At 37.7% G+C, this 26,824-nt stretch overlaps 1 protein-coding gene across 21 annotated transcripts in view; it reads right to left on the bottom strand.

Moving 5' to 3' along the window:
• DYRK1A (dual specificity tyrosine phosphorylation regulated kinase 1A) overlaps positions 1-26,824 on the bottom strand; it is a 134,613-nt gene that overhangs the window by 24,151 nt on the left and 83,638 nt on the right. For 12 of the 21 annotated variants that reach the window (XM_070597666.1, XM_070597676.1, XM_070597675.1 and 9 more), the window contains 4 exons: positions 14,891-15,087; positions 9,061-9,153; positions 6,843-7,031; positions 3,027-3,174 (listed from right to left, as the gene is read on the bottom strand). In XM_070597666.1, coding sequence (XP_070453767.1) covers positions 3,027-3,174; positions 6,843-7,031; positions 9,061-9,153; positions 14,891-15,087 — 627 coding nt within the window. Of the gene's footprint in view, positions 1-3,026; positions 3,175-6,842; positions 7,032-9,060; positions 9,181-14,890; positions 15,088-26,824 lie in introns of all 21 variants that reach the window. The other 9 variants (XM_070597661.1, XM_070597671.1, XM_070597673.1 and 6 more) reach the window with 1 other exon arrangement.

Genomic DNA, 26,824 nt, shown 5'->3' with positions numbered 1-26,824 from the left:
CACTGACTTCCCATCAGATGAGGTCATTCAGTAAGTGCTGCCCTTCACTATAAAAATTCTCACATATACCAAACTGAGCAGCTGTAACTCAAGTGGAATGACATAAAACAACCATCTGTCAAGGTGACCTTCATTTTGATCTTTCAGTATCATAAAAACAGAGGTTTCCATCTGGACTACCTATGACAGTATTCAACGTCTGGTCCCTGAGAATGGAGGTACATCATGCTGTCCTGGTAGTCTTGGACTGCCTCCCTGGAAGCAGTGCATGTCAACATTGTTTTTGCAAATAATAAAAAGAACCCTTAAAGGTTACATGAGAATGTATAATATCTGCTCTTAATCACTGAAGTCCATACATTTAAAACTAAAAATATAGCTCTAGGTAACACAGGACACCCCAACCCACGGACAGGGGCCATGCAAAAGGTTTAATCTTAAGCGGTAGCCACAAAAGGTATTCGAGGGCCAGCCCTGGTGGCCTAGTGGTTAAGTTCAGCATGCTCCGCTTCAGCAGCCCAGGTTCAGTTCCTGGGCACAGACCTACACAGCTCTGTTAGCAGCCATGCTGTGCTGGTGGCCCATATACTAAAAAATAAAGAAGAGTGGAATCGGCCCGGTGGTACAGTGGTTAAATTCATGTGCTTTGCTCTGGGGGCCCGGGGATCATGGGTTCAGATTCCAGGTGTGGACCTACACACCACTCATCAAGCCATGCTGTCTGTCATGGCATCCGACATACAAAATAGAGGAAACGTCACACAGATGTTAGCTCAGGGCCAATCTTCCTCAGCCAAAAAAAAAAAAAAAAGGAATACAAAAGGTAACTGATGTGAGGATTCCAATGTGATTATGGAACTCCCTCTAAGAGAAAATCCATGATTAGAATGTTTTTCCAATGGAAGATCAATCTCCTCGGTTCCACATGACCTCCCAATTCATCATTCATTTACTGAGTATCTACCATGTGCTGAGCACTAAAGACACTTTGTTTAGTTTTTTAACTAACTTTGGGGAGAATGGAAGGTTGGCAAGACTTTGTTTTAGACCTAAACTGAATTTTCTTTTAACTGGACCATGGGAGGCACCAAATAACACAGGTAAGAAACCACGCTCCATGGTAAAAAAGTGGTTTTTTCAAAGTTCAAGACTTGAGACTATAAAATTCATCAGAATAAATTATTTTGATCAATCACTTCAAAATAAAAATAATTTACATCATAAAAGAGCAACATGACTTTCAGACACCTTTAAATTTAAGGTATCAACTCTACTGGCATGGCTAATTCTAAAGTTCTTTTCTGTTTGTTTTCCAATATAGAATCTCGGTTTCCTGAGACACTGTGTTTGCCATCTTCCTAAACAAGAACTTAAAAAAATTCATCCAAAAGGAATATCTGTAATGACTAACGCAATTAACGATCACTAAAGACAGTTTATTAAAAACAAAAATGATAGTCATTATTATATAGAACTGAGTAGCTAACATTTATTGAATATGAACTATATGCCTGCCATGTGTTCTTTCAATAAGGCAAAATTAAAATGTTATAGTAATGCTATCAACATTTTCTCTACTGCTTAAGCAAACGCTCAAAATATAACACACAAGAGGGAGGAAGAAGAAGTGGGGAGGCATGTCCAGAGACCAATTTATAAGTCAAGCATCCTTGGAATGTCCTTCTCGTGATTCTAAAGACCTTGAATGGAAATAGGCTCACTTCATACTAAGTTATAACTGACACTGAACAGCAAACATTCAGTGAGTGTGACAACAAAAGGTTTTAAATACAAATGTTATTGCTATGGATTATACCAGATATCTACAGAGAAGAAACTAAGGAAGAAAAATTAATTGTGTAAGCTCATTTTATTATAACAACTGGGAATGAAGCGTGTTTCATAAACGAAGTCTATCTGAATCTTACACCTTTAAACATCCGTTTTTGGGGGAGACTAAAGAACCATAATGCCCTCCTCTATTTTCTTAAAAAGGACGTTGCTAAATAAAATTTAACCTCATGTTTATCAGGTAAAGCCAGCATTTCTGAACATGAACTGCTGTGTATACAGGCCTGCCGGAACTTCTATAATTAATTGATCCTAAGGTCTCTGTCTTAAAATTTATGGCATCTTATATTTATACTTGGCAGCAATTTGTTTCTTGGTGGCACATAAAATAATAGTGTCTTACAATCATAGGTGTCTTAGATTTGATTAAGAATAGTATTAAAGAAAGTACAATTAGAAGGTGTTTGCCTATCTATCAAGTGGCCCTTGACTTCACTATTTTCCTAATTCTCCTATCGCCTCTTTTTGTTTTCAGAAGGAACACCATATGACAACAAACAAACACAGGCTCTGCAGGCAGGAGGTTCAGACCCTAGCTCCAGAGCTCTGGGGCCTTGGGTATGTCACTCTTCGTACAAACCGTCCATAACATAGGATTCTACCACCCGCCTTACAAGACCGCCACGATTATTACAGATGATGGGAGAAGAGCACAAGGAGTATGGTAGGAGTTTAATAATAGTGGCTATTATCCTTTTTCTGGTGCAATAAGTCTAACAGCTTCTAATGTTGCAAAACTGACAAACAGTCTGGGCAGGAGCCTGAGATCTTGTGTCAGACATTCCAAAAATGGTTCTATAACCATTAAGAACATAGGAGCTGACTTCTAATTTCTGAGCTATATGAGAAATGGTTAAAGCTACCAGAAAGAGGACTCTGGATAAACGTGCATCAATAAAGAAAACAAACAGCACTTCTAAGTTGCAAGAAAAGACACTACTCTCCTCTGTTTCTAAACTGCACACCACCTGGAATGCACATTCCCAAAGATTTAGAATACTACTGCCAAATCAAGTAACTTACACACATCTATGTCCTCCAACAGAAATAAACAGTTGAATTTTTAATCAACCACTTTAAGATAAAATCAACATTTTTCATACAGAAACAACCATTAACTCAAACTTCTGGTCTGCTTGAGGGCACACTGTTGGTTTGCCTGTGTGTTTGTTTACCTATATAGTATTTCATTTCAGTGTCATGTTTGTTCATGAGCTCAAGAAGTCGCACTTCTATCTGGGCTTGATTCAGAAAAGCTTTCTTGTTCTTTATTATTTTAATGGCAACCCATTCTTGTTCCACACGATCATATGCCTTTACAACCTAAAAGACAAAAAGGATGAGTAATTTCCTACTTCATTAATGGCAACAATTTCATAACAGTTTACAATTCACCTTAACTGTACATTTACCTAATTCTCACCTCTGTGACCTTCCTAATTAGAAGAGATCCTGTTCGTTTCCATTCACTATCATCCATTTACTACTTTACTGTCACTCTAAGTCATTTTCCAACTGAATTTCTTTTGCACCCTACAGTATTTCTAAATAGCCACAAAATAGATAACTTTCTTAAAATCAAATATTTTCCTTCTTTAGTAATAAATCATGAATCTTGACAAGTGCTTTGGTTTTTCACCTTTACTTACTAAATAACACTATAAAACAATACTTTCAACTATTTTTTTAATGAGAAAAACCTGGTTTAAATCTCAAGTATATGTGTGAAATATTTAAAAGGTTCTAAGTCATCTTAAAAATGGAAATAACCTTCTAATTTTAAATGAGATTTTCAGAGATAAAAATGTAGGTATATAACAGAAGAGTTAGTTGACACTAAAAAAAAGCAAGTAACAGATTACCAGGAAAGTTCCATGATATAAATTAACTGCTATAATTAGGGGATTTTGGTAAGTTTTAAAATGAGAATCAACGCTAAGGAAAGTGAAGTGTTCAAGAGCAAACCACCATGCACACTTCTCATTTTTTTTTTTTTTTTTTTTTTTTTTTTTTTTTTTAAAGATTTTATTTTTTCCTTTTTCTCCCCAAAGCCCCCCGGTACATAGTTGTGTATTCTTCGTTGTGGGTTCTTCTAGTTGTGGCATGTGGGACGCTGCCTCAGCGTGGTCGGATGAGCAGCGCCATGTCCGCGCCCAGGATTCGAACTGACGAAACACTGGGCCGCCTGCAGCGGAGCGCGCGAACTTAACCACTCGGCCACGGGGCCAGCCCCCACACTTCTCATTTTAAATTTTACTTATTTAAAAGGAGTTTCATACTATTAACAAAGAGATTTGCATAAAAATTAGGAAATCAATACATAGATAAAAGAAAACTATATCTCTACAAATCATAAACAACTACTATAATTGATAAATGCTGTTATATTTATAATATATTCAGTCTGAATAGGTAATAGCTTTAGACAGATTTTCTAGTACATTCAGTAAGTCTAGAGATGTAAGTAGAACTCCAAGTGATTCCGATGTGTAGGTTGACTACCACTGGATTAGAGGAAGAGAATGGAATGCATGTTCCAAGCCATACACGAGTCAAGGTTAAATATATTGCCAATGACAGATTATCAACAGTTCAGCTGAAATCAAACTTGGAATGAAAAATGCAGTATCTCTGGTTTCACTCAATTCTAAAAAGTACTATCTACTGTCTTTCAAATCAGAAGCTACCCATGTAAATATGTGACCAAGTGGTTTTGATATTCTTCTGTTTCACCGACTATCACTGACTATATCAAGAGCTGCAGTTCAGTGCCCGGATCCCAGTGGTCTCCAGGACAAAGGGCCCAACTATTTACTGACTTAGCAAATAGTTAATGGGTTAAATGCTCAAGCAATGGTTTTCAACCCTGAATTACACATTCAATAGGCAGTTTTCAAAAATACCAGTGTCCAGAATCCAGTCACAGAGGTTCCAATTTAATGGGTTTAGCTCCTAGGCATCAGTCCCTTGCCCCCCGCCCCTGCCAAAGCTCCCAGGAAATTTCAATGTTCAATCAGGACTGATAACCACTAGCTAAAGAAATGAAGAAGCCCCGTAATATGTGATAAGGATCTGCAGAGAATTGAAAGTCTAACCAAGTCAGTGTGGAAGACATTATTTGGTGAGTGACAGGCCCTGAACCTGAACACACCTCAGCCTAGGAGGGAGGCATCAGTCTACTTGGGTACACAAAATTGGACGTCAAATAGGCCTATATTTTCACAGGTTTACTATGCTTATTTGCTCTTAGGAACTAGAGGAAATTTAAATCACTTTGGGCTCAAAGACTGAGTATTTAGAGAAACAAGTTTAGAGAGTAGGCAATATGGCAACCATTTTCGTGGTCAACAGCCTAACAGTTAGAAAACTGTCCTGCTGAGAGCAACTGTCTAAACACTGGCATAATCGCCAAGGTGGAGCCAGCAATCCTTGTCACACAGGGGCTCAGAGCCTCAGCAAGAGCTGACCTCAGACAGGCCCTTTCTTAAGAGGCTGTCACAGAGAACCAGAGGCTGCTTCTGACAAAAAAGTAATACCTTCATAAAGAGGGAGTCCCAAAACACTGGGAAACCCCTGACTCAGAAGAAAAAGTGGTTAACAGATCAAGGAAAAAGTCCCTGAATTATGCACAATTACCAAAATTCCTTGAAATCACAGACCGGGGCAGACATATTATACACGTGCCATCAGGGCCTGGTAGACCCACACCAGAGTTACAGAGTCTTCTAACAACCTTGCTCACATTTTCTCACCAGTCTAAGAGCTTAGACTCTTCCGGGTCTAGACCTGTGGCTGCTAATGCCCTAGAGTACACTTTCTGTCCTAAGCATGATTAGACTGACACATGATGAACTTTTCCTCACAGGTTGAAAGATGCGTATTTGGCTTTCTCTTAGAGCAGGAACAGATAAGTAAGAGTATGTACGTTTCACAGTTTAAAACATCAAATACAAAAAATTTTAAAAAGGTAGTTCGGGCAAAGTCATTTTGAGCCCCATTCTATCCCCATGCCAGCAAAGTCACAAGAAGTATTTGGACTGCAGGTTAATAAGTGACCCACTGCACAAAGGCTGCAAGGCAAAGGAGCCTGGGATTAACAGTAAATCAAGCCTCAAACAAAACAGAGCCCTGTGACTGGATGAGGGCGACCTGAAGCGGGAATAGTTGGGGGATCCACAGTCGAAGAGAAAGCTTTTTAAAAGCAGAAGGACGGAGGGCTGATAGCTCTTGATCCGGGCACAACGGAGAAAAGAGACTCAGGTATTTAGGGTTTTGTGCTTTGTACTGGGGTTGGGTGGGCAGGTGAGGAGGAGAGAGTTTGAGTGGAGAGAAGAAGCCAGGAACAAAGAGAAAATATCCGGTCCATTGGAGTTCCTTCTGCACTCTTCCTGGTAGAAGCTGCCTGAGCGAACCCTTGCCTCAGAACTACCCCATCACAGTATCAGCACTGCCAATGCTGCGAGGTCTGGACCAGGAAGTCCTGAAGACCACCTGCCCATTCAGAGGCCTGATATAGTTAGAAGAGGAGCTGAGAGAAAAATCCAGGGCACGGCCCCTGGCTTTCCAAGCCTCCAAGAGTGAGAGGGCACCTGCTGTGCAACTGAAAATGGTAATTATTTTCTCTTTCAAGAGGAATATCAGACAGGAAGGTAATTCTCTCTAGCACACATAATGAAGAACCTTCCGTAGACCATACGAAGCCCATATAAAAGAGGTAATCCTATCTACTAGTGATTAAAACCAACCACTTAGTCATTAGTAAAGTACTTGGTAGCTATAGAAAGTAAGCAAAGGGAAAAAAAGTCTAATGAATTTTTTATAGCTGATAGAATTTTACTATCTTTAGAGAACTATGATAATCCAAATACATATCTGTTGTTTAGATCTATTTACAAATATTGAAAGCACACTACTGAGGAAAGGGTGTAACAACATGATTCACTAACAAGTTCCTTCTAATTTATGAAATTCAGCATTTTCCATTAAATTACCTGTCCAAAGGAACCTTTGCCTATCAAGGAGTCAATTTCGTAACGATCCATCCACTTTTCTCCGTTCTTTACAATATAATCATAGTTATCATCATCATAACCATCATTGTAAACCTTCCGCTCCTTCTTATGACTAGAATCGTCTCCCTGGCCCTGTTGGTGTCTTCGCTTCTTTTTTGCATAGTAAACCTGAAATGAGAATATACAGTGTTAACTGTACAATTTAAATCTTTATTGGGAGTTGGGGGGTGGGGGCATATATCAAGAGTACATATAAGACAAATCTGTCATCAGTAGGAAACTGATGAATTTTTATTCTTTATAACAAATATTTAAAAAACTATTTTCTTTATAAAAAGAATGTTCTATAGCTGCTATTTGAATTACAGAATAACACCAATAACACCAATTTTTAACCAACGAAAAAATGTCTACTGTGAAATTCACTTTAAAATTGTTTTTATATATTTTATAAATAGGAGATGCTAAGTGACTGGTCCCATTTGAGAAGAGTAACAGGACCCAATTTACTTTTATTTTTTAAACTAAGGTATAATTTATATACAGTAAGGTGGCATAGACCTTAAGAGTGTAATATGAGGGATTCTTAAAAAAATGTACGTGCTGACATAATCAACAAATGCCAAACAAAATAAACTATTTTCATCCTTCTCATGTTCAAGTTCTCTCATGCCTCCTTCCAGTCAGTCCCAATTTTATATTTGATCTTAAGGCAAAGGATTTTAAAAACGAAAGTTTGAATGTATATGAACTGATGTCTTACTAATATAAAAAAGCCCTCTGAGGCATGTCCATTTTTTAAGCCTATAATAACATAACAATTACTGAAAATAGCCGCTCCCTCCACTTACCTTCCCTCCCCGACACTGAAGGCCATAAACCTAGTGGCTGATCACAGATTGAGTTATTTTCGTTATATCTGTTTTTCTTATAAAATAGTTTCTAAGATCAGTAAAAAATAATAGATGGACTAGGCAATAGTCCAAGTAATTGGTAAGTAACTTTGAGGAAATTATCTATTACAGTGCGTAGAATAACATCAGAAAAACTATAGCTTATAAGGTGGCAAAACAGTTAAAAACAAGCTTCAACAAAGCTACTGTTAACAGTTTAACAGTAGCTTTTTAAATAATTTATCAGATAGTAACAAACTGACATTAATAAATTGTTAACAATTCATCAGATATTTTCAGATAATCAAAAGCTGGTTTTGCACACCTTTTATAATACATTGTGTACAAAAGCCAACTCAGAAATGTTCCTCATTGGATTATTCTAATTTGATCTTGCCACACGGACACAGTAATGCAAATAACAGCATCAAACTGCTATAAAATTTATACATACAGAAGAACATCTTTATAGTTAAATGGCTCTAAAGCTGGCAGAGGATAAGCCTTTAATGTGAAAGGATGTAGAGTTCCAACCAAAAGAGGAGAGAAAGCACACACATCTCTTCTCCAGAAAAGCTCATTTAATAATTAATTAGGGTGCTAGAGTTGAGGCTAGAAGCAAACGACAATCAAGCCAAAGGTCTAAGACACCAGAAAAATAATTTTTGGAGACAAAGAGCCAAGTTGAAAGATAAGTAATTCAAAGTGCCCTCTATGTTTTTTATCCTACTTACTTCCACAAGAAAGGTTTTCAGATATCTTACAATGAAAGATACAGATAAAAGAACACATGTAAAACTTAAAAAAGACAATTTAAAACCACAGAAAGATAGACAGATCCAATAAACTGGGCCAAATGCCTGTTAACTGTGTATTAAATATATCTCAAAGCTTCCTGGCATCCATGCTAAGAGTAGAAACAGATACGTAACATTTAAGCAAAATTCTAACAGTTACAGACTTTTATAGTGTGATTATTCCCTCCCTTTCTCCTTTCTTGTTTTGGAGAAGAGTTATTAAAGAAATGATAACTCAGCATATAATTAAATACAATTTTGAAAAAAGGGAGAAGTTATCCACAACTATCTTAATTTTTTGCAGTCTTTGTTAATGTATCTTATTTCTTTTAGATAATTATGATTATATTATCTATACATCATTAGCTTACCAGTCTTCACAATAATCATCAATATGACCATCATTGGGAATAAAAAAAACTTGGTGTGTTTAAATAGGTCACAAAATAAATTGTTTCCCTGCTCTGTTGCAAGATAGATGCTGTTACAAAAAATCAATAGTCTTACCTCATTAATATGCTTATATGTTTTGATCAAGTCAACAGAAAGTTTTCTCAGGGGAGCAGTTGCTGGATCACGGAAGGTTTGGGGCATCCGCCTCTGTAACATGACAATATCAGGCATCACCTTAAATAGACAGAAAAGACTAGCACTTTAACTATACTGCACTGGTATAAATTCCCTCTTCCATAACCTGTGTACATGTATTAAAAAAAGACATCCACATTAGAAGATGATACGTTCTCTCTCACTTCTCTCTTTCAACTGGATTCCAATGAAGACAACCACTGGAACAAATAAATGAAATTAGAAGATAATACGCCTAGCTGCCCAAGGCTTCAATCCTGTTCCCCAAATTAAAAAGTGGGATTACCGGCATGCCCCTGGTCCAGGAGACACGCACAATGCTGCCCAAGAGGGCTTCTGCAACACATAATTAGTCCAAGGAAAATTTCTTCTGAATTATTCTAAATCCTGACCTGGTTCACAACAGGCAGACAGAGACAAACCCAACTTTCAGGTTCCCAAGACAGGATCAGGATTTCAAGACCCAGCTGGGGCATGGATTTTTTTGTTCAATGTTGTATTCCTTTTGCCCAAAACAGTGCCTCGCCCACAGTAGGCATTTAATAAATATTTGTTGTTTAAACAAATGGATCCATAATACCAATATCCCTACTTACAATTACGCTAGGAGCTGACCACAAATAAGTTCCAAAGGACACCTTAAAGCTAATGAAACTTTCTTTTAAAAAACTCATGTCAACCATACGCCATTAATCCCTCCCACCCCGAATCCTGAACCAAATCTTTTTCATCACCCAACAGGCAGTCAGAGTTCAACTGTGAGCTTCCTGCTAGACAAGGACAGAGCAGGGACATGAACACCCTCTGTACACACACGCAGGAATGGAGCAGCTAGCACGTGCAAGATCCTGGATTGCTGTTCTCACCCCACTCTTCCACCACGTGTCATACCTCAGTTAAGGGGTTCCCAACAGGGCTTCCTGCAATCAACAGAGCCTCAAAACCAATTAATTACATGAAGGTACCTACAGTCACTACCACTAGCAATCTTCGGGTTCCTGTCTAGCTCTTATAGACATTTATGCAAGTAAAATCTACTGAGTCAGAAACCCCTGACACAGCCCCTCTCAAAGGACACTTGGGTCAACTTGAGAAGCAGAGAGACAGTAAACACATCATACCAAGGCCTCACAAAAATGTCTAGGGTCCCGTGATGATTAACCAAGTTAACTCACACTAACAAAAAAGAAGAGAGGAGGGTTGCAAGGTGAGAGCGGACAGAACAGGAAAGAAACCCCACCTCAGAGGAAGGAAAAGACGGAGTGATCAGTGCAGTTCCCTAGGCACGCTTTCTCAGACCAGCAGTGACATCAGCTTCCTCTGCATCCACACACAAACTCTTTCAAAGAGTTGTTGCTATCCAGATGGGAAATCCACTGCACTACTGTATTAATTAAGTCAATAATTATCATCTCTTCTCATGATCCTCCTTCTTAAAGTTCCAAATAAAGTTTGGGGGGGGGACCTGTGATTATAACTATCTGTCTGAAAAGACAGTAGGAATTAATAAGAAAATCTGAATTACCACCTTTCAAACGTATACTGTTTTATTTTTCTAAATATAAACAATAGGTACAGCGAGGCTCACAGAATATTTTGTTCTTATACTATTCCTTGGAGACTTAATTTAACAAACAGACAATATCAGTAATAAGCATGTCAATTATCTTCCTGTGAATGAATGCCACAGGCATCAAAGGTAATGAAAGAGGTTTTCCCTTTTAATTCCGTGAGACCCTGGCACTGGTTCCACGCAGGTAACTTGCTCGACCAGACCTTTCTCGGCTACTGGAAAGCAGTCCTGCTTTGAGGTTTCACACGATCTGCATCAGCAAAATATTTCACTACCGCTGTGATCAGAGTTGACAGAAGGTGTGACTAGTGTTAGAGACAAACAAACTCCTTAAGTAGTCAAAAATAATAAAATAAAAATAGTAGTACCAAGTATTTGCTACACATGGTTTTGAGTGTGGATATTTTTACATGTCTCTCATGTAATCCTCTCAACAATCTCATGAGAACAAGCAATGTTCCTGTCACCATTTTGCAGATAAGAACCTGAGACTCTGATGTCAAATTACTTGACTGAGGTCCTAGAGCCAGTGAAGAATACAGGTGAGATGAGAACTGACCGTCTCACACCTAATCTCATGTTCTGAACCCCAACTCTAGGCCAGGAGCTCCCGATCAATTTTAGGCCTCTATTTTACCCTCTTGGTTGAGTCATTTTTGGGCTATTTGTTGGGCAAATAACTGAGTCATGCATAATTAATCCAATAAAACATGTATTTATTAAAACTAGTTACATACAAAACTGTGAATGCGTTTAAGTTTTTAACTTGCCCATTTATAATTCCACTGGTATTTCAAATATCTGAAACAAGAACCAGTTACTAGGCCTTTCCAGGAGTAATTACACTCACTCAAAACATCAACATCACATAATCAAGAAGACAATTTTAAATGTATAGTACACGTATGAAATTGGACATGAACGTAATTTTGACCGAGTAACGATGTTTTTCCACACTTGAGTGTGTGCTATGTGCTTGGCACTTCACAGAACATTACTAACCTCTTCCACAACTGGCCAAACTCTGCCTACAGGGCCAAATCGATTAGCCAATTCTAAATACCTTAACTTTCTTATATATTTCTGGCAATAGAAGTTACTATTTCACGGCACATCCGTATATATAAACCAGATGCATTCTGTCCACAAAAAACTGGCCTTCAGATCAGACTGTATTTCAGTGCTTCAAACAGCACCTTCTACAGAGTAGGTGCTCAAAATATATGGAAAGAACAAATTAATTTCTACAAACTAAATAACACTCTCTTCACTAATTTTCATTGTGATTTCACATTACGTAACCAAATTTTCTGTTTTTCAATATTGTGCTGCCATAAGCACAAATCCAGAATTACAAAATAACTTTTCCAAATACTCAGTTACAAATCTCCACCAGGACTCAAGCCAGCCGTGAAGCATTTGAGGCTCTTCCACTTCCTGCTTCCTACAGTCACAAAGTCAGAAGAACAGACAGTAAGGCACAAGCTCCCCTCTTCCCTTCCACAGCTGGAAGAAAACCCACGGTGTTCAGAGGACCCAGGAGCTCAGCTCACCAAGCTGCAGGTGCCTAGTCGTCCCCCTACCCCAGTGTCCTCATTGCAAAAAGCAAAGTTGGTAAGACACCATCCTGCTGCCTCGGCTGTCTGGCTGGGAGCTAGAAAAAGCCATTCCAGTGCTCACATCTCTTGACCTTTCTGTGTGAAGACACAGATCACAAAGCACAAGAAAACCAGCAGTTTGTACCTCCTGCTTAGATCAGTTACAGTAGCTAAAATAATGGGGGATTTTTTTCCTTCAAATGATTCCAAAGTGTAAGCCCCAGGACTTTATTAAAAAATTATTTTATAGCTTAAAATTATCCAAATTATTTATATTTACCTCATATTTTTACATATAATGAAGAATTAGAAACACTATATTCTGCCGTTCTGGCTAGTGCGAGAGCTACTGATAAAGCTGAGCAGCGTGTGGAACACACATCCAGAGGACTAGTACAGTTAAGAACTACGAAAGGCACTGTGAAAACTCTAACAGCCCAAAGAAATTCAGCATTCCAAACACCAATCATATTTTTCTACACTTACTTTAACCACATTTCTCATTTCCTAAATTTATCTTTTGAACAAAACTGTGTTTAAACTTGTATGAAACATTCATATAAGAAAGATTAACTACCAGAAATAAAATGCTAAAGGGAGCTCATTTCAATTAACTTGTACAATAAACCTTCTTTAAAGGATATTAACAACAAACAATGGAAATCAAATAATGAAATTACAAAAGTTTAGAGCTAGAAAGTACTTTGGGGGAGTCTAGTCTAAGGTCCCAATCTTTCATTCAAGGACAGAAGGGTCTGTGACCTAACTCAAGTCATACAACCAGATCATGAGTCAAGACCTTGAGTTCACGTCTTATGACTTGTAGACCATGCCACATCAGCACACATCAGTTTTAGTGTATTACACTTCAGTTATAAGAAAGATCTCCTCTAATCTGACTGCCTTATTAGGTTCAGAAATTTCTGGAGTTTGGCAGACATACTTGGCTGAATATTATTTCTTAAAAGACAGTCTTTTTACATCATATGAATCCTTAAAAGTATTTTACAGCTTAAAATGGAAATAGTAAGTGAATTATCTCTTATTTTAAAATAATCCCCAAATAAGATGTTAGCTGTATCTAAAAATAGGTACTCTGCTAACTAAATTATCTACTACAATAATACAACCATAAAAATAACTTGAAAGGACTGGAATTTCTTTAAGCCCTCTGCAGATGCCAGGTGTCAGAATTCAAAGTACACTGTATCTAAGAAGAAAGCAGCCTGGGCTGGACCCCAGAGAATACTGCTTACACACTTGGAGAAGTCACAAATGGGAGCTCAGCCCCTTCAGCCGTAATCTGTAAAACGGATTAAAAACAGGCACCCTGCCTGAAAGGCTGCTTTTAAACTAGCAAGAAAATGAATCCAAACATACTTTGTTTCTTAAAAGTACAATGCAAACAGATCATTGTGCTATTACTACTTTCTGGATGTCCAGACAACTTTCTTCTGGTACACAAACACTTTCCAAACTTGAACATTCCGACCAACTGCTTCAACTTTCCTACATACAACTTCCCAATTTATTGCATAAAACAAATTCTTAAGTCCTGCTATAATTCATCTCACTATTTAACTGTGAATGTTATCCACACGCTATATACATTTAGCCAGTTCAACTACTGACAAAATCTTATAATACATACAATGGTGGCCCTAATAATGATGTTACTTAACTACAGCCAACTGCTCATTAAAACCATATATTATTGAATTAGAGAAAACACATTTCCTTCAAATAATCCAATATAAGATATACTTTGAAATTTTCCAAGTTTTTGATCATCACTTGATCTATTTAAAGACCTAAATAAAACAATGGCAAACTAAATTCCTAGGTACATGGAAAAACCGTCATTTTCAGTACTCATAACACACTCAATACCAGTGGGGAAAGAACCTGACTACAACTATAGCTACTAAAAAATCCTCCCCAAACCATAAATCGATGTATTGGATGCAGTTAATTCAGGAGGAGATTAAAAATACACCATACACAAACATATCTATGCATATATGTACATATATCAAGAGAGTTCAGCATTTATTCTCTATCCATTTTATGAAAAATTACTGAATCTCTAGTCTGAATGTTAGAATGAATAGCATGGTTAATTTGCATTACAGTTTTTTCTTTTTAATTTTAAGGAGTTTTGTATTTATTTTTATAAATGTGTACTAAAGTAGTTTATAACAGCATAAAATCAGCTCTATAAGTTCACTATAATAGAATCTGACTTGTTTTCCTATAACTTGTGTTTTTCTACTTACCAGCTTTCCATAAAAATAAGACAAGTTTATTTTAATATTCTTTAGAAATAACTTTTTCTCTCCCTATTATAGAATGAGAAAATGTGATTATGATTATGAGTGTTTTAATTAAGTGAAATACACACTAAAACACCCACAAACTTTTTAATGCAAACTTCTTAACATTATAGTTTGTCAATGCAGAATCTCATGTGACACGTAGCAATGAAAACCATGAAAGTATCTTGCCTATTTACTATTTTACCATTTTAAGGAATAAACTACTATTCCAACAAATCATTTCTGATATGTCATGAACTTACCTGGTTAGTGAGAGGTTGTTGAATCTGGTCAGAATAAGATAAGGCAGAAACCTGTTGGTCACTTATGTTTGGCTGGCGACGGTCACTGTACTGATGTGAATGGGGCATCTGTCCAGCCATCTGAAGGCCAGCAGCATGGAATGAAAATGACGGTGCAAGCCGAACAGATGAAGGTTTGCATGCTGAAGTCTCTCCTCCTACGAGAAGATAAGAAGTGAGGTTTAAAGGATGTATTCATATCCGATGTTTGTATCTTTTGACGTATCTGATAGTGCCTTAAATAAAGACTTTAGGATGCTCAATAGTATTAAAAACCTTTAAAAAAAAAAAAAAGAATATGTCACTCAACATAACAATTGTATGTTAAATAGTATAAAATATACACAGTGATTAAAATGAGTATCTATAAATCTGTATTAAAAGAAAATCTTAACTAAATCTTTCTGTAAAGCAATAGCAATAACCTTTAATACTTATTTTCACATACGAGATTTTCAGCAATTGAGAACCATACATTACATAAGTAATCTTTGAATTCTTGCAAAGGGCCTCTACAATGGATCAGCCCCTTAGTAACCAATTCAAAAGAACACTGCTGAGATGATGCTTTGCATCTGCCAGGTGTAGAGCAATCAATATCCCCAGCATCCCCCAAACCAGGTGAAAGATTTTTCCGAATGGTGTTCACTACTGACACAGATAATTTAAGGTTGAGCATACAATAAACAAAAACAAATTCACAGGACGGTGAACTGCTCTGGACTCTTCCAACACAGTCCTAAGAGAATCCAGACCTGGTAAGCTCTCCCTAAGAACAAACAGTCAATCATCATCCCACAGGTAACCTGGGACCATGGTCATGATTTTCACAATAGAAATGGAAAATTAACACTTTGGTCCATAAAAGTATTTGGTGGCTAACTAACGAGTTAATTCTTTCTGAAAAAAAGAAAAAAAGACCTTTCTTCTTATATTAAACCAAACTTGCAATCACAGACTAAAGCCAAACAGGCAAAGCATAAAACCCTAATCAACCAACTCTGGACCGAGAATACTTGTGCTTATCTTCCTGAAAAGACCAGCTAACTCCCACCATACAAGAGGTCATACTGTTCAGCACCAGGGTGCTTTTCTAAAGTCTACTTTGGACACATACAGTGGACCAACAGTGAAGAGCACAGATCCTCAGCCAGGCTGCTGCAGTTTGAAATTTCAGCTCCATGTGTACCAGCTGTGTGGCCTTGCACACCTAATTTCCTGATAATGATAATAATACCTACCTCAAAAGGCTGTGGTAAAGGTTAAGTGCTTTAATACATGTAAAGGACTTAGAACAGCTCTGGCTATTAATATATGGCTCACTAAAACTCACAATTACTGTACTGTCATGAACAGTAAAGGATGAAAAGGATAGTACCTATTCTTGTGGAGCACATAATCCCCACTTGAATGTTGCATGGACTCTGCAAACTGAAGAGAACAAAGCTCAACTCCCCTCAAATATAAGTTCCACTTCTATTTTCTAGCACAGCAAATGACACCAGCTTCCATCCAGTCAACCAGAATCGAAGCTCCGGGAGTCATGTTAGAGTTTTCCTCCAGAGACAACCTCACACAAACAGCCACCCAACCTCGCTGATTCCATGTCCTAAAGAACACTTAAATACAACCTCTTCTTTTCATCTCCACTGCCCCACTCTCACTTAGATGACTAAAACAGATTGCTAACAGCTCTTTCTGTCTTTACCCAACCCATCTGCAACTCCACATTTCTTCAATAAGAAGGTTAGAGAGACCTTTCTAAAATGCAAATCTCAAGTCCTCCACCTCTACTTAAACTTGAATGTCACCCGCCTTAGCACTGCTTTCAGATCTCAGCTTGTGCCCTCCCTTTACTATACCATGAGGTCCTTATTAGTACATGACTAATAAATATCTGAGTAAGAAAAAGGACAATGATCCTATGACAATAGATGGGACAACTTTTCTAAACTTTTCATTACTCATAATAAAAAAATATATTCAGTCAATTCAATTATGTGGAGCAACTGTTTAGTTAAAAAAAAAAACTAGGAATTTCTTCTAAGGAAATAATGGATGACATGCACAAAGATAGGGAAGAATGTTTATCCTGGTATTGTTTGCAACATCAAAAATTTGGAAAACTAAACATCAAACAATGGAGAAAGGGAGGCTTTAGACCTGCATGTTACAAACACAAAAAACTGGGAAGGAATATAAGTATATATGAAAAAGACTGAGGTCCTTGATACATAAATAGCTCCTATAAATAAAAAGACTAAGGCTCTGAAGAGCAAATTTCTTAACCACTGTAACACTATTCCCTTAGGTTTGCTACGAAGGTTAAATGAGATACCACAAGTAGGCGTGCAAAATGGAGCCTGGCACACGACAAGCACTTTTTAAAATACTAGCTTCTGGTTAAATGTCATTATTATATACTATGTTTAAACTTATGTTTTAAAAAGTGCAAAAAACATTAGTATATAGCTTAAACAATTACCAGCAATCGAACTTGTGACAAGGGAAAAAAACACAGCCATCATCCCATTCCTGGTGACTATGAGCACCTTTCCATTTATTTATTGGGCACTTGGATATCCATTTATGTGAAACGCCCATTCAGGTTGCTTTTCCATTTTTCTATCAAGAAAGTCTTTTCATGACAAATTTCTAAAATTAAAAACATTCTATTTTTTTAATATATTTTGGATACAAGCCCCTTATCAGTTACAGGTGGTTTGCATTGTCACTCTCTTTACAGCATTTTTTGGTGAAAACAAATCTCTTAATTTTATCAACTTTTGTTTTAGAATTAGTACTTTTGCTGTCTGTTTAAGAAATCTTTCCTTACACCAAAGTCAAGGAGAAATTCTATGTTATCTTCTAGAAGTTGGATTTTACCATTCACATCGAGATGGGCAATGCCCTTGGACTTGATTTCTGCGTATGGGTGTGATGGGAATCAAGTTTCATTTCCCCAAAAAATGGACATCTAACTGACCCAGAACCAATTATTAAAAAGGTAAACTTTCGGGGCCGGTCCCATGGCCAAGTGGTTAAGTTCACACGCTCTGCTTCAGTAGCCCAGGGGTTTGCTGGTTCGCATCCTGGGTGCGAACCTAGTACCACTCATCTGGCCATGCTGAGGCAGCATCGCACATGCCACAACTAGAAGGACCCACAATAAAATACACAACCATGTACTGGGGGTCTTTGGGGAGAAGGAAAAATTTTTTAAATCTTAAAAATAAATAAATAAATAAATCGAATGTCTAACCTATTAAAAAAAAAAAAAAGGACAAACTTTCCCCACTGCTCTGCAAGGCCATCTTTATCATAAATCACAGACCCAGAGGTGCTGGGATCTGTTTTTGGATTCTCTATTCTGCTCTACTGGATACAGACTTACCTAGATTTCTTTTTTTTTTTTTTAAAGATTTTCTTTTTTCCTTTTTCTCCCCAAAGCTCCCCGGTACATACTTGTATATTCTTCGTTGTGGGTCCTTCTAGTTGTGGCATGTGGGACGCTGCCTCAGCGTGGTTTGATGAGCAGTGCCATGTCTGCGCCCAGGATTCGAACCAACGAAACACTGGGCCGCCTGCAGCTGAGCGCACGAACTTAACCGCTCGGCCACGGGGCCAGCCCCCTTACCTCGATTTCTTACGTCTCTGTACAAGAACAAGACACTGTCTAAATCATGATAGCTATACAAGTTTTACTATCTAGCAGAGAATTTTGATTTTCAAGAATATTCTGGCTCTTCTTAGACCTTTGCATGTCTATATATGTTTTAGAATTAATTAGCTTATCAAATTTACCAAAACAAACAAACCTATGTTGGCATTTTGGTTGAAACTGCATTGTCTCTAGTAAACAGTGCTGTCCAACAGAATTTTCTGCAATGATGGATTTATCTGCACTGTCTAATAAGTAGCTACTAGCACCTGAACAATTTCATTCTTTCCTTCTGGATCTTTATTATCCCCCTGGCCTCATTCCACTTGCTGGGACCTCCAGGACAGTGACGACTGAAAGAGGAGATAGAGGTACCACTGCCTTACTCCCAACCTCAGAAAGAAAGCTTTCAACATTTCTCCAGTATTGGAGTTGGTGTAGATTTTTAACTGATAACCATTATCAGATTAATGAAGTTTACTTTTAGTCCTAGTTTGCTAAAATTTTTTCCTCATGAATGAATGCTGAATTATATTAAATACTTTCTCTGCATCCACTGAAGTGACGCTGAGTTTTCTAATTTAATCTGTTAATGTGGGGAAATACGCTGATTGATTTTTGAATATTAAACTAACTTTGCATTCCTGGAATACAATTTGGCCGTGATTATCATTTTGTGGTAGATTACTGGTGAAACCATCTGGACCTTGTGCATAGGTTTTTCAGTTAAAGGTTTGTTTCCTTTATAGGACTATTCAGATTTTGTATTTTCTGGTGTGTGTTTCATTAAGTTGTGTTTTTCTAATAGTATGTCTACTTCATCTAAATTTCAGATACACTGGCATCAAGTTCTTCATAATATCCTCTCTTAGAAGCTTTTCAATCCAAGTAGGTATAACTGTAGTGAGATCCCCTTCACCTTAAGACTGGTTAATGAGGCCTTCTCTTTCTTCTTTGTGATCAGTCTAATCAACGGTGTATTAATCTTATTAAGTATCTTCTCTTATAAGTGCTTTCTATTTCTGCTCTCATCTAGTTCTATCAGTCAGCAAGAGAAGTGTATTAAAAATCTCCCATTTAAGTTATGTTATTGGATTACATAAACGTAGAGCTGTTACATCTTCGTGATGAATAAAACTTGTCATTATTATAAACTGCTCCTCTGTATTTCCAATAATGCTTTTCGCCTTGTCTGACGTTAGTACAGCTTCACCAAACTTTCTCTTAATCTTTGCATGGTATGTCTTCTGTCCATCCCTTTACTTTAAACCTTTCCATTTCCTTACATTTTAGACAGTATGTAGCTGGGTTTAATCTATACATATTTATCCCAACGGCTTTATGTTCCTTTCTTACCTTTGCTCGACTCAAGTTTTTACACCTCCCCACACACACAAACTGTTTTATTATTGTTTAGCTATCTTAATACATTACAACATACATTATGTATCCTCGACTCCCCAAAATTTAATTACTCCTTTCATTTTGTATACTACTGTTGACTTGTGTATGTATGTATACACACACACACACGCATAATCACAAGACAACAACCACTCATCCAGCATGGACAGAATTAGACTCAAGGACACATTTGCATGGACAGAGGGATAATATTACGATAGCCAGATAGCTATGAAAGAATTACAAAGAAATGGATAGCTGCTGTTTGATTATTAGTGTTATAACCATCCTCCTAAAATACTTGTTTCATTTTCTGAATCTAGCTCCAGTCAAACATGTGCATTAAATTCCACAAGCACTTACTGAGAAGTTACTGTGCCATTGTTTTGTGAGGGGTGACAGGGTCACTCATGGTGTATAACAGTGTTTCTCAAACTTTAACGTGCTCACAAACCACCTTTGAACCTTGTGAGAAATGCAGATTCTGATTCAGCAGATGCAGGGCAGAGCTTGAGAGTCTACATTTCTAACAAGCCACCAGACGATGCCAACGCTGCTTTGAATAGCGTCTGAAAAACAATTTAATGGCTCAACCTTAGCAAAAGAAAGCTATTTTCTAACTAATGCAAGTGGCATATAATCTAAAAATAAGCTCTAATCTGAACACATAATACACTACAGGACTTTTCTTTTCCAACAGATTTACTTTCCTACTTAGATTATGGCGTTTGTGGGGGTTTTTTCTAAAGAGACTAAAAAAAAAAAAGACTAATACACATTCCCATGCATAAGGGTGCTATGCTAGGTGACAAATAATCTGACATTCTTTTCAAAATTTACCGTAGGTAATCTGAATGTGGGTTAATAAGAAATAATTATGTTTTTCACTTGTGGGACCTTTTTTAGCTATTTACTATGCCATCTATCATAATTACTTAGTAACATCACTAGTTACGGGGCCTAGTAACTATGGTGGTCCATATATCGGAATGTTTGTCACAGGCTCATTGTCTCCTTTCTTAGCTCAACTGCTATGTATGAAATCCAAAAAGAGACTCAAGTTTAATTTCCTCCCACAATGCCATAAAGTATTTCAAGCACCCACTCATTCATTCTTCTCCTATGATAAGACTCCAAGAAGACACACTAATAAGGGAATTCCTTGTCAATCTGATTTTATAATTAAGCAAATCACCAGGGTTTTTTTTCTTTTGAAAGTTTCCATCTTCCCTTTTAATTCAAATGTTAATGAGAAAAAGGATCAGCTCATCCTATAATAGACGACGATGACGATAAATACTGGGTTGAACTATATGAAACTGCTGATAGCAGACCTCCCTTAGCCTACAAAACAGCAATTTCATGTGGTTCAACCTGGCATCCACCATGTTATACAGAATCCTTATTCAACTGATTTAAACATTAGCTATGAGATTATTTAAGCCCAAGAATATATCACAATACACACTGCAGTATCGGATGTTGTAATTTAACGATGAACTTATAATATTTAATTCAAAATTCTCTTCAAAATCATTATTTGGAGTTCAATTCCACAATAACATTTTAAATTGCTGCTAAACAGTATAAAAGGCAAGCTAGAGAAGTATGCATGTAGGGTCCTATCTGCATTTTTATATCCTTCTGAACTATATAGATCTTTTATAAGCATGTTTCCGTAACTTTTTAAAATTTTGTTGGTAAATAAATAGTTTACTAAAACAATGAAGTAGCTTCCTCACTCCAGTGAAGTTACGATGTTCTAGCAAGAAACTATGACAACTACGGACCATGACACTAGGACAGATCAGCACTAATTCTACAAAGAAACAGCCCATGAACAGGTCTCAGAGGCTGGGAGACGATCAGACTGCAAAGGCAGACGGAGACACAGAGGAGAGAGCAAATCGAAAAGCCTGCGAGAAGACCCTGAGTGAGAGTAACAGCCACCGATCTCTGATGTAAGACCCAGGCCTAGCTCCGCCTGCAGCTAACTTGGATCTCCTTTTGTTATACTCGCCCATTAATATGTTGATAGGGAACCATCCTTGTGACAGTATTAATCCACATTAGATTTTAAAGAGAAAGAATAATAAAGAACAAAAATAAATGAAAATAATTCAAGTTAATTAAAACCATAACATCCAAATGTGGAAACTCTTATGAGGCAAAGTTTCTGAGACACAATTCCCTAAGAAATGAGGGGAGGGAAATGAACCTTACATGGGAAGAAACCTGCAAAGTCCCTAGTAACAAGACATACCCATAATGAAGGAGAAGTAAAATGTTAAAGGAATAGCTAACTGCACTTTTAACGAAGGCTGGAAATAAAGGTACACAATTAAGAGGGTAACTGAATATAAGTCCACGAGTAAGTTTTGTTCACCACAACATTGTTAGTACCAAGAACAGTGCCTGGCACGTGGCCTGCATTCAATAAATATTTGTTCAATGAAAGAATGAAGTGAATCTATCAAGAATATTTAGAATGTGAAGGAATGGTTGAGAGAGAGAAGGAGGGGACTTTAAGGGGTAAGGATGAAGGAAGTATTTTAAAAGTGAAGGGCTCATGAGTCAGAAATAAAGAATAGTCTAATCATAGCACAGGCTAGAATTATTGTTTGCCAGTCAATTTCTCTTACTCATTTTTACATCCCAAGCACATAGCACGGTGTCTGGCTCCATGCTGGGTGTTAAATAAATATATACATTAAGGCAAAACTATGTTAGAACTCTGTAAATTATCTAATGATAAGGACAAAAGAACTGATTTCTTATTACCCTCGTTAGTGGCCAACATATGTCACTACAAAATGCATGTGTAGACACACACACACACGTTTTAACCTAGTAGCCGAAAGAGCATATTCAATTACCTACAAATACAATGAAACTACTCATGTAAGACATAAATGTTCAGGTTTTTCGGTCTGAAATATTAAATTGGTCTATTAAATTGTCAAGAATAACAACGGGATAGGGATAAAAACATTTATCCTTAAAAGCCTATAACGCAAGACTTCCACTTCTGACCATTTTAGAGTATGTGGTACCAACCAGCATACCCACCATAAACAACTATGAAACTGGTCAAAACACATGAGCTAACTGTTTTCAGACACTGGACCACAGGCAGTGCAGACCTGGGATCACTGAGCAAAGAGAAACTGGTGAGCTCCACAAGCACCCTGGTGCTCTCTCTGGAGACAACTGCCAGAGTACAGCGTAGAGAGGGGGAGCCCAAAGAGAACACAGCGGGCTCGCTAAGCTGGAGAGCTGGAGATGAGCGCTCAAGGCTACTGAGCAGCTGGAAAGTACGGGGCAGGCAGCAGAAAGAAGAGAGCTGTGCAGAGAAGCAGCTCCGTTAATCTATACCCAGGGCTCCCCATGACTCCTTGGCCAGTACTAAGCTGCACAGGTGCTGGACGAAGGTCCACGAGGCCAGGCAAGAACACCTGCCCGCGGACTGTGAGCTGAACGTCTCCAAGAACTCACAGGACTGGGAGACAGTAAGTGCTCCAGTCACCTAGGACGGAGAAACCCCGACAAACACTACAGACGTTCAACAGAGCGCTCAGAAAACCCACGCTTTAGGAAGAGGACTAACCTGGCCCTCTAGTAAAGGCTGCCTTCTAACTGTCCTAACAGTTACAAACTAACTGAAACAAACATCGAAGGATCAAGATCATCTACAAGCAAATTAACAGCCTGCCAGGACAAAATTCAACATTCTTTAAAGGAGGACAAAATCCAGATGCTCAAGAACCTAGCATTCTTAAAGCTCATATCCAATCAAAAATCCTTAGACGTACAAGGAAGCAGGAAAATGTGGCCTGTTTCAGGAGGAAAGATTCTATCAATAGACCTAGAAATGACAAAAATAACAAAATTAGCAAAGAAAAGGTATTAGAAATGTTTTAAAATAGAAAGGAAAACATACACAAAATAAGAGAACAAATGGCAAATCATAATAGATAAGTGACAACTATAAAAAGCAACCAAATGGAAATTCTAGAGACCAAAGACATTGAAATGAAAAATCCACTGAATGGACCCAACAGCAGACTGGACACTGCAGATGTGGTGTAAAACAACGCAACATAAATTAGCCAAACTGAAAACACGTACGGAGCATAATGGAAAAATATAAACAAAGCATCCAAAACCTACAGAACAAGACCAAGCCAACGTTCCCGTTTGGAGGAGGAATCAAATGGGAAGGAGAGAGCAACTGGGGAAGAAAACTTAACAAAGAAATAATGCTCAAAAGTGTTCCAAATTCAATGAACCCCTAGCAATGCAAACATAAACACACACACACAATCTGAGGCATTCAACCAAACTGCTAAAAACCAGCAATGAAGGAAAAAATTGTAAAAGCAGCCAGAGGGGGAAAAAAATACACATTTACATACAGAAGAACCACTGACTTCTCATCAGAAAGCATACATGCCAGACAAAAACAAAGCAACATCTTTAAAATGATGGAAGAGAAAAAGACCTTTAACCTACAATTCTATATTCAGTGAAAACATCCTTCAAAAATGAAAGCAAAACACTTTTTCAGACAAATGAAAGGGAAAAAAACTTGTCAACAGCAGACTTGCACTCAAAAAACGTTTACAGTTTCACAGAAGGAGAATGATTCCAGAAAGAAACAGATCTACATAAAGGAATAAAGAGTACCAGAAATGGTAAATATGTAGATAAAAATGGTAAATATTTTTAAAAGAGAATTGATTGTTTGAAGCAAACATAACAATGTATTGTGGAGTTTATAACACATATAAAAGTAAAACAGATGACAACCATAGCACCAAGGCCTGGAGAGGTGAGATGAGGGAGCATGAGCGTATAACTCGGGACGTCCATAGCGAGCCCTCAAGCAACCAGCAAGACAGACCAGCTAGACAGCTGGGAAGGTAAATTACTAATGAGCCACTAGAGGAGACAAAGTGGAACACTAACTCTATTTAAGAACTAAAAAGAATACTCTTTGAGACTAGTATACATACCCGTGCATTTTATTTACTCTCTATTTAACAAGTACATGTTATTTTTGAGGTACTGTACTATCCTCAACAACTAGATTACAGAAAATCTTACTTAACCCTATGGTAAATGGGTCCTTAACTCTTTCAATCACAAAAGGCAAACCAAACTTTTACAGCTGAAATAAGAGGTCAAGAACTTATTTTTAGTAATAAAATCTGGAATACAAAAAAGATTAAAATAGTCACTCAAGATATAGCTGCTGGATTCCATAAATTATTAGACTGTACACAGTACAACATGTAATATGGGTAAATTTATATTTCCCCCAATATTACAAAATATTTTTAAATAGTAAAAATAAAGTAGATAATACCACCTGGTTGTTTTGTTTTGTTTCTTAAGATTAGTACCTGAGCTAACATTTGTTGCCAATCTTTTTTTTTTTTAATCTTCCTCTCCCCAAAGCCCCCCAGTACACAGTTGTACACTCTAGTTGTGGGGCCTTCTGGCTGTGCTATGTGGGACACCGCCTCAGCATTGGCCTGATGAGTGGTGCCACGTCCGTGCCCGGGATCTGATTCAGCAAAATCCTGGGCCGTCAAAGCAGAGCGTGCCAACTGAACCACTCAGCCACGTGGTATTTTATAGGTTATCAGTAGTCATGAAAATCCCAAGTAGAAAAAGAAATCTCTTCTCTCTTATAGTATCCATAATATACAAATGTTAATCAGTAATGAACCTATTTAAATACAATTTTTCCCCATTTAGTAGAAAACAAGGTGTCAAGCAGCCTTTGAGCCCTTAATTTCTAGGAATGTGGGGGAGGAAGGCTTGAAACAAAAGACAGGGAAACAAAGATATACAACGTCTCCAGAGAAACTTTAGAGGTGAGATTAAACCTTCTAAGAGATCAAATCCAGCCATTTGAAGAAAATGAAGAGCGCTGATTCTCTAACTCAGCCTGGTGGCTCCTTAGGGGCTGAGGGTGGATCAGAAGCGCGTCTCCCTCCCAGAGCAGTAACGTTAGGGAAACGTCAACCGCAGGAGAATGGCCCTCCTCCAGCTGTGTTCACCTCTGAATCTCCAGGACTTAGAACAGCTCAGCACAGGCCAAAGCTCCCTAAGTAACTGTTCCTAACGCACTGAGGACAGGCACTTATAAACTTATAAATGGGAATCTGCCATTTGTAAAGTGAATCTGCCATTACCAGAAGATTTAGAAATGCCAACACAAAATGAAGATTATTAACATGTTGCAATAAATAAACAAGCTACTGAATTTTAGGTACGATTAACTGATAAGTGATTTTAAATGACTGTGACCAAACTTCTGAAAAACTGAAAACTAATACTTTACTTTAAAAATTATTTGCTACAGGGGCTGGCCCCGTGGCCGAGTGGTTAAGTTCGCGCGCTCCGCTGCAGGCGGCCCAGTGTTCGTTGGTTCGAATCCTGGGTGCGGACATGACACTGCTCATCAAACCACGCTGAGGCAGCGTCCCACATGCCACAACTAGAAGGACCCACAACGAAGAATATACAACTATGTACCGGGGGGCTTTGGGGAGAAAAAGGAAAAAATAAAATCTTAAAAAAAAAATTATATGCTACAGAAAGCAACATATTCAACATAGCAACTGAAATAATGGTCACTTGTACAAAATGTTCACAAGTATGCTATGGAGGCAAATACAGTAAAAAATAACTTATCTTCATGATTGAAGTTGCATCATCCTTGCTGGCTCATAATTGTTTTAAATTTATATATTCTCTAACCTGCTCACCCCACCCCACCCAACCCCAGTCCTTTGGGGGAACAAAAAGCAAACTCATTC

This window comes from Equus przewalskii, chromosome 27 (assembly GCF_037783145.1).
Source record: "Equus przewalskii isolate Varuska chromosome 27, EquPr2, whole genome shotgun sequence".
In the NCBI taxonomy this organism is placed as follows: domain Eukaryota; kingdom Metazoa; phylum Chordata; class Mammalia; order Perissodactyla; family Equidae; genus Equus; species Equus przewalskii.
This window is presented reverse-complemented; position numbering and strand designations above follow the sequence as displayed.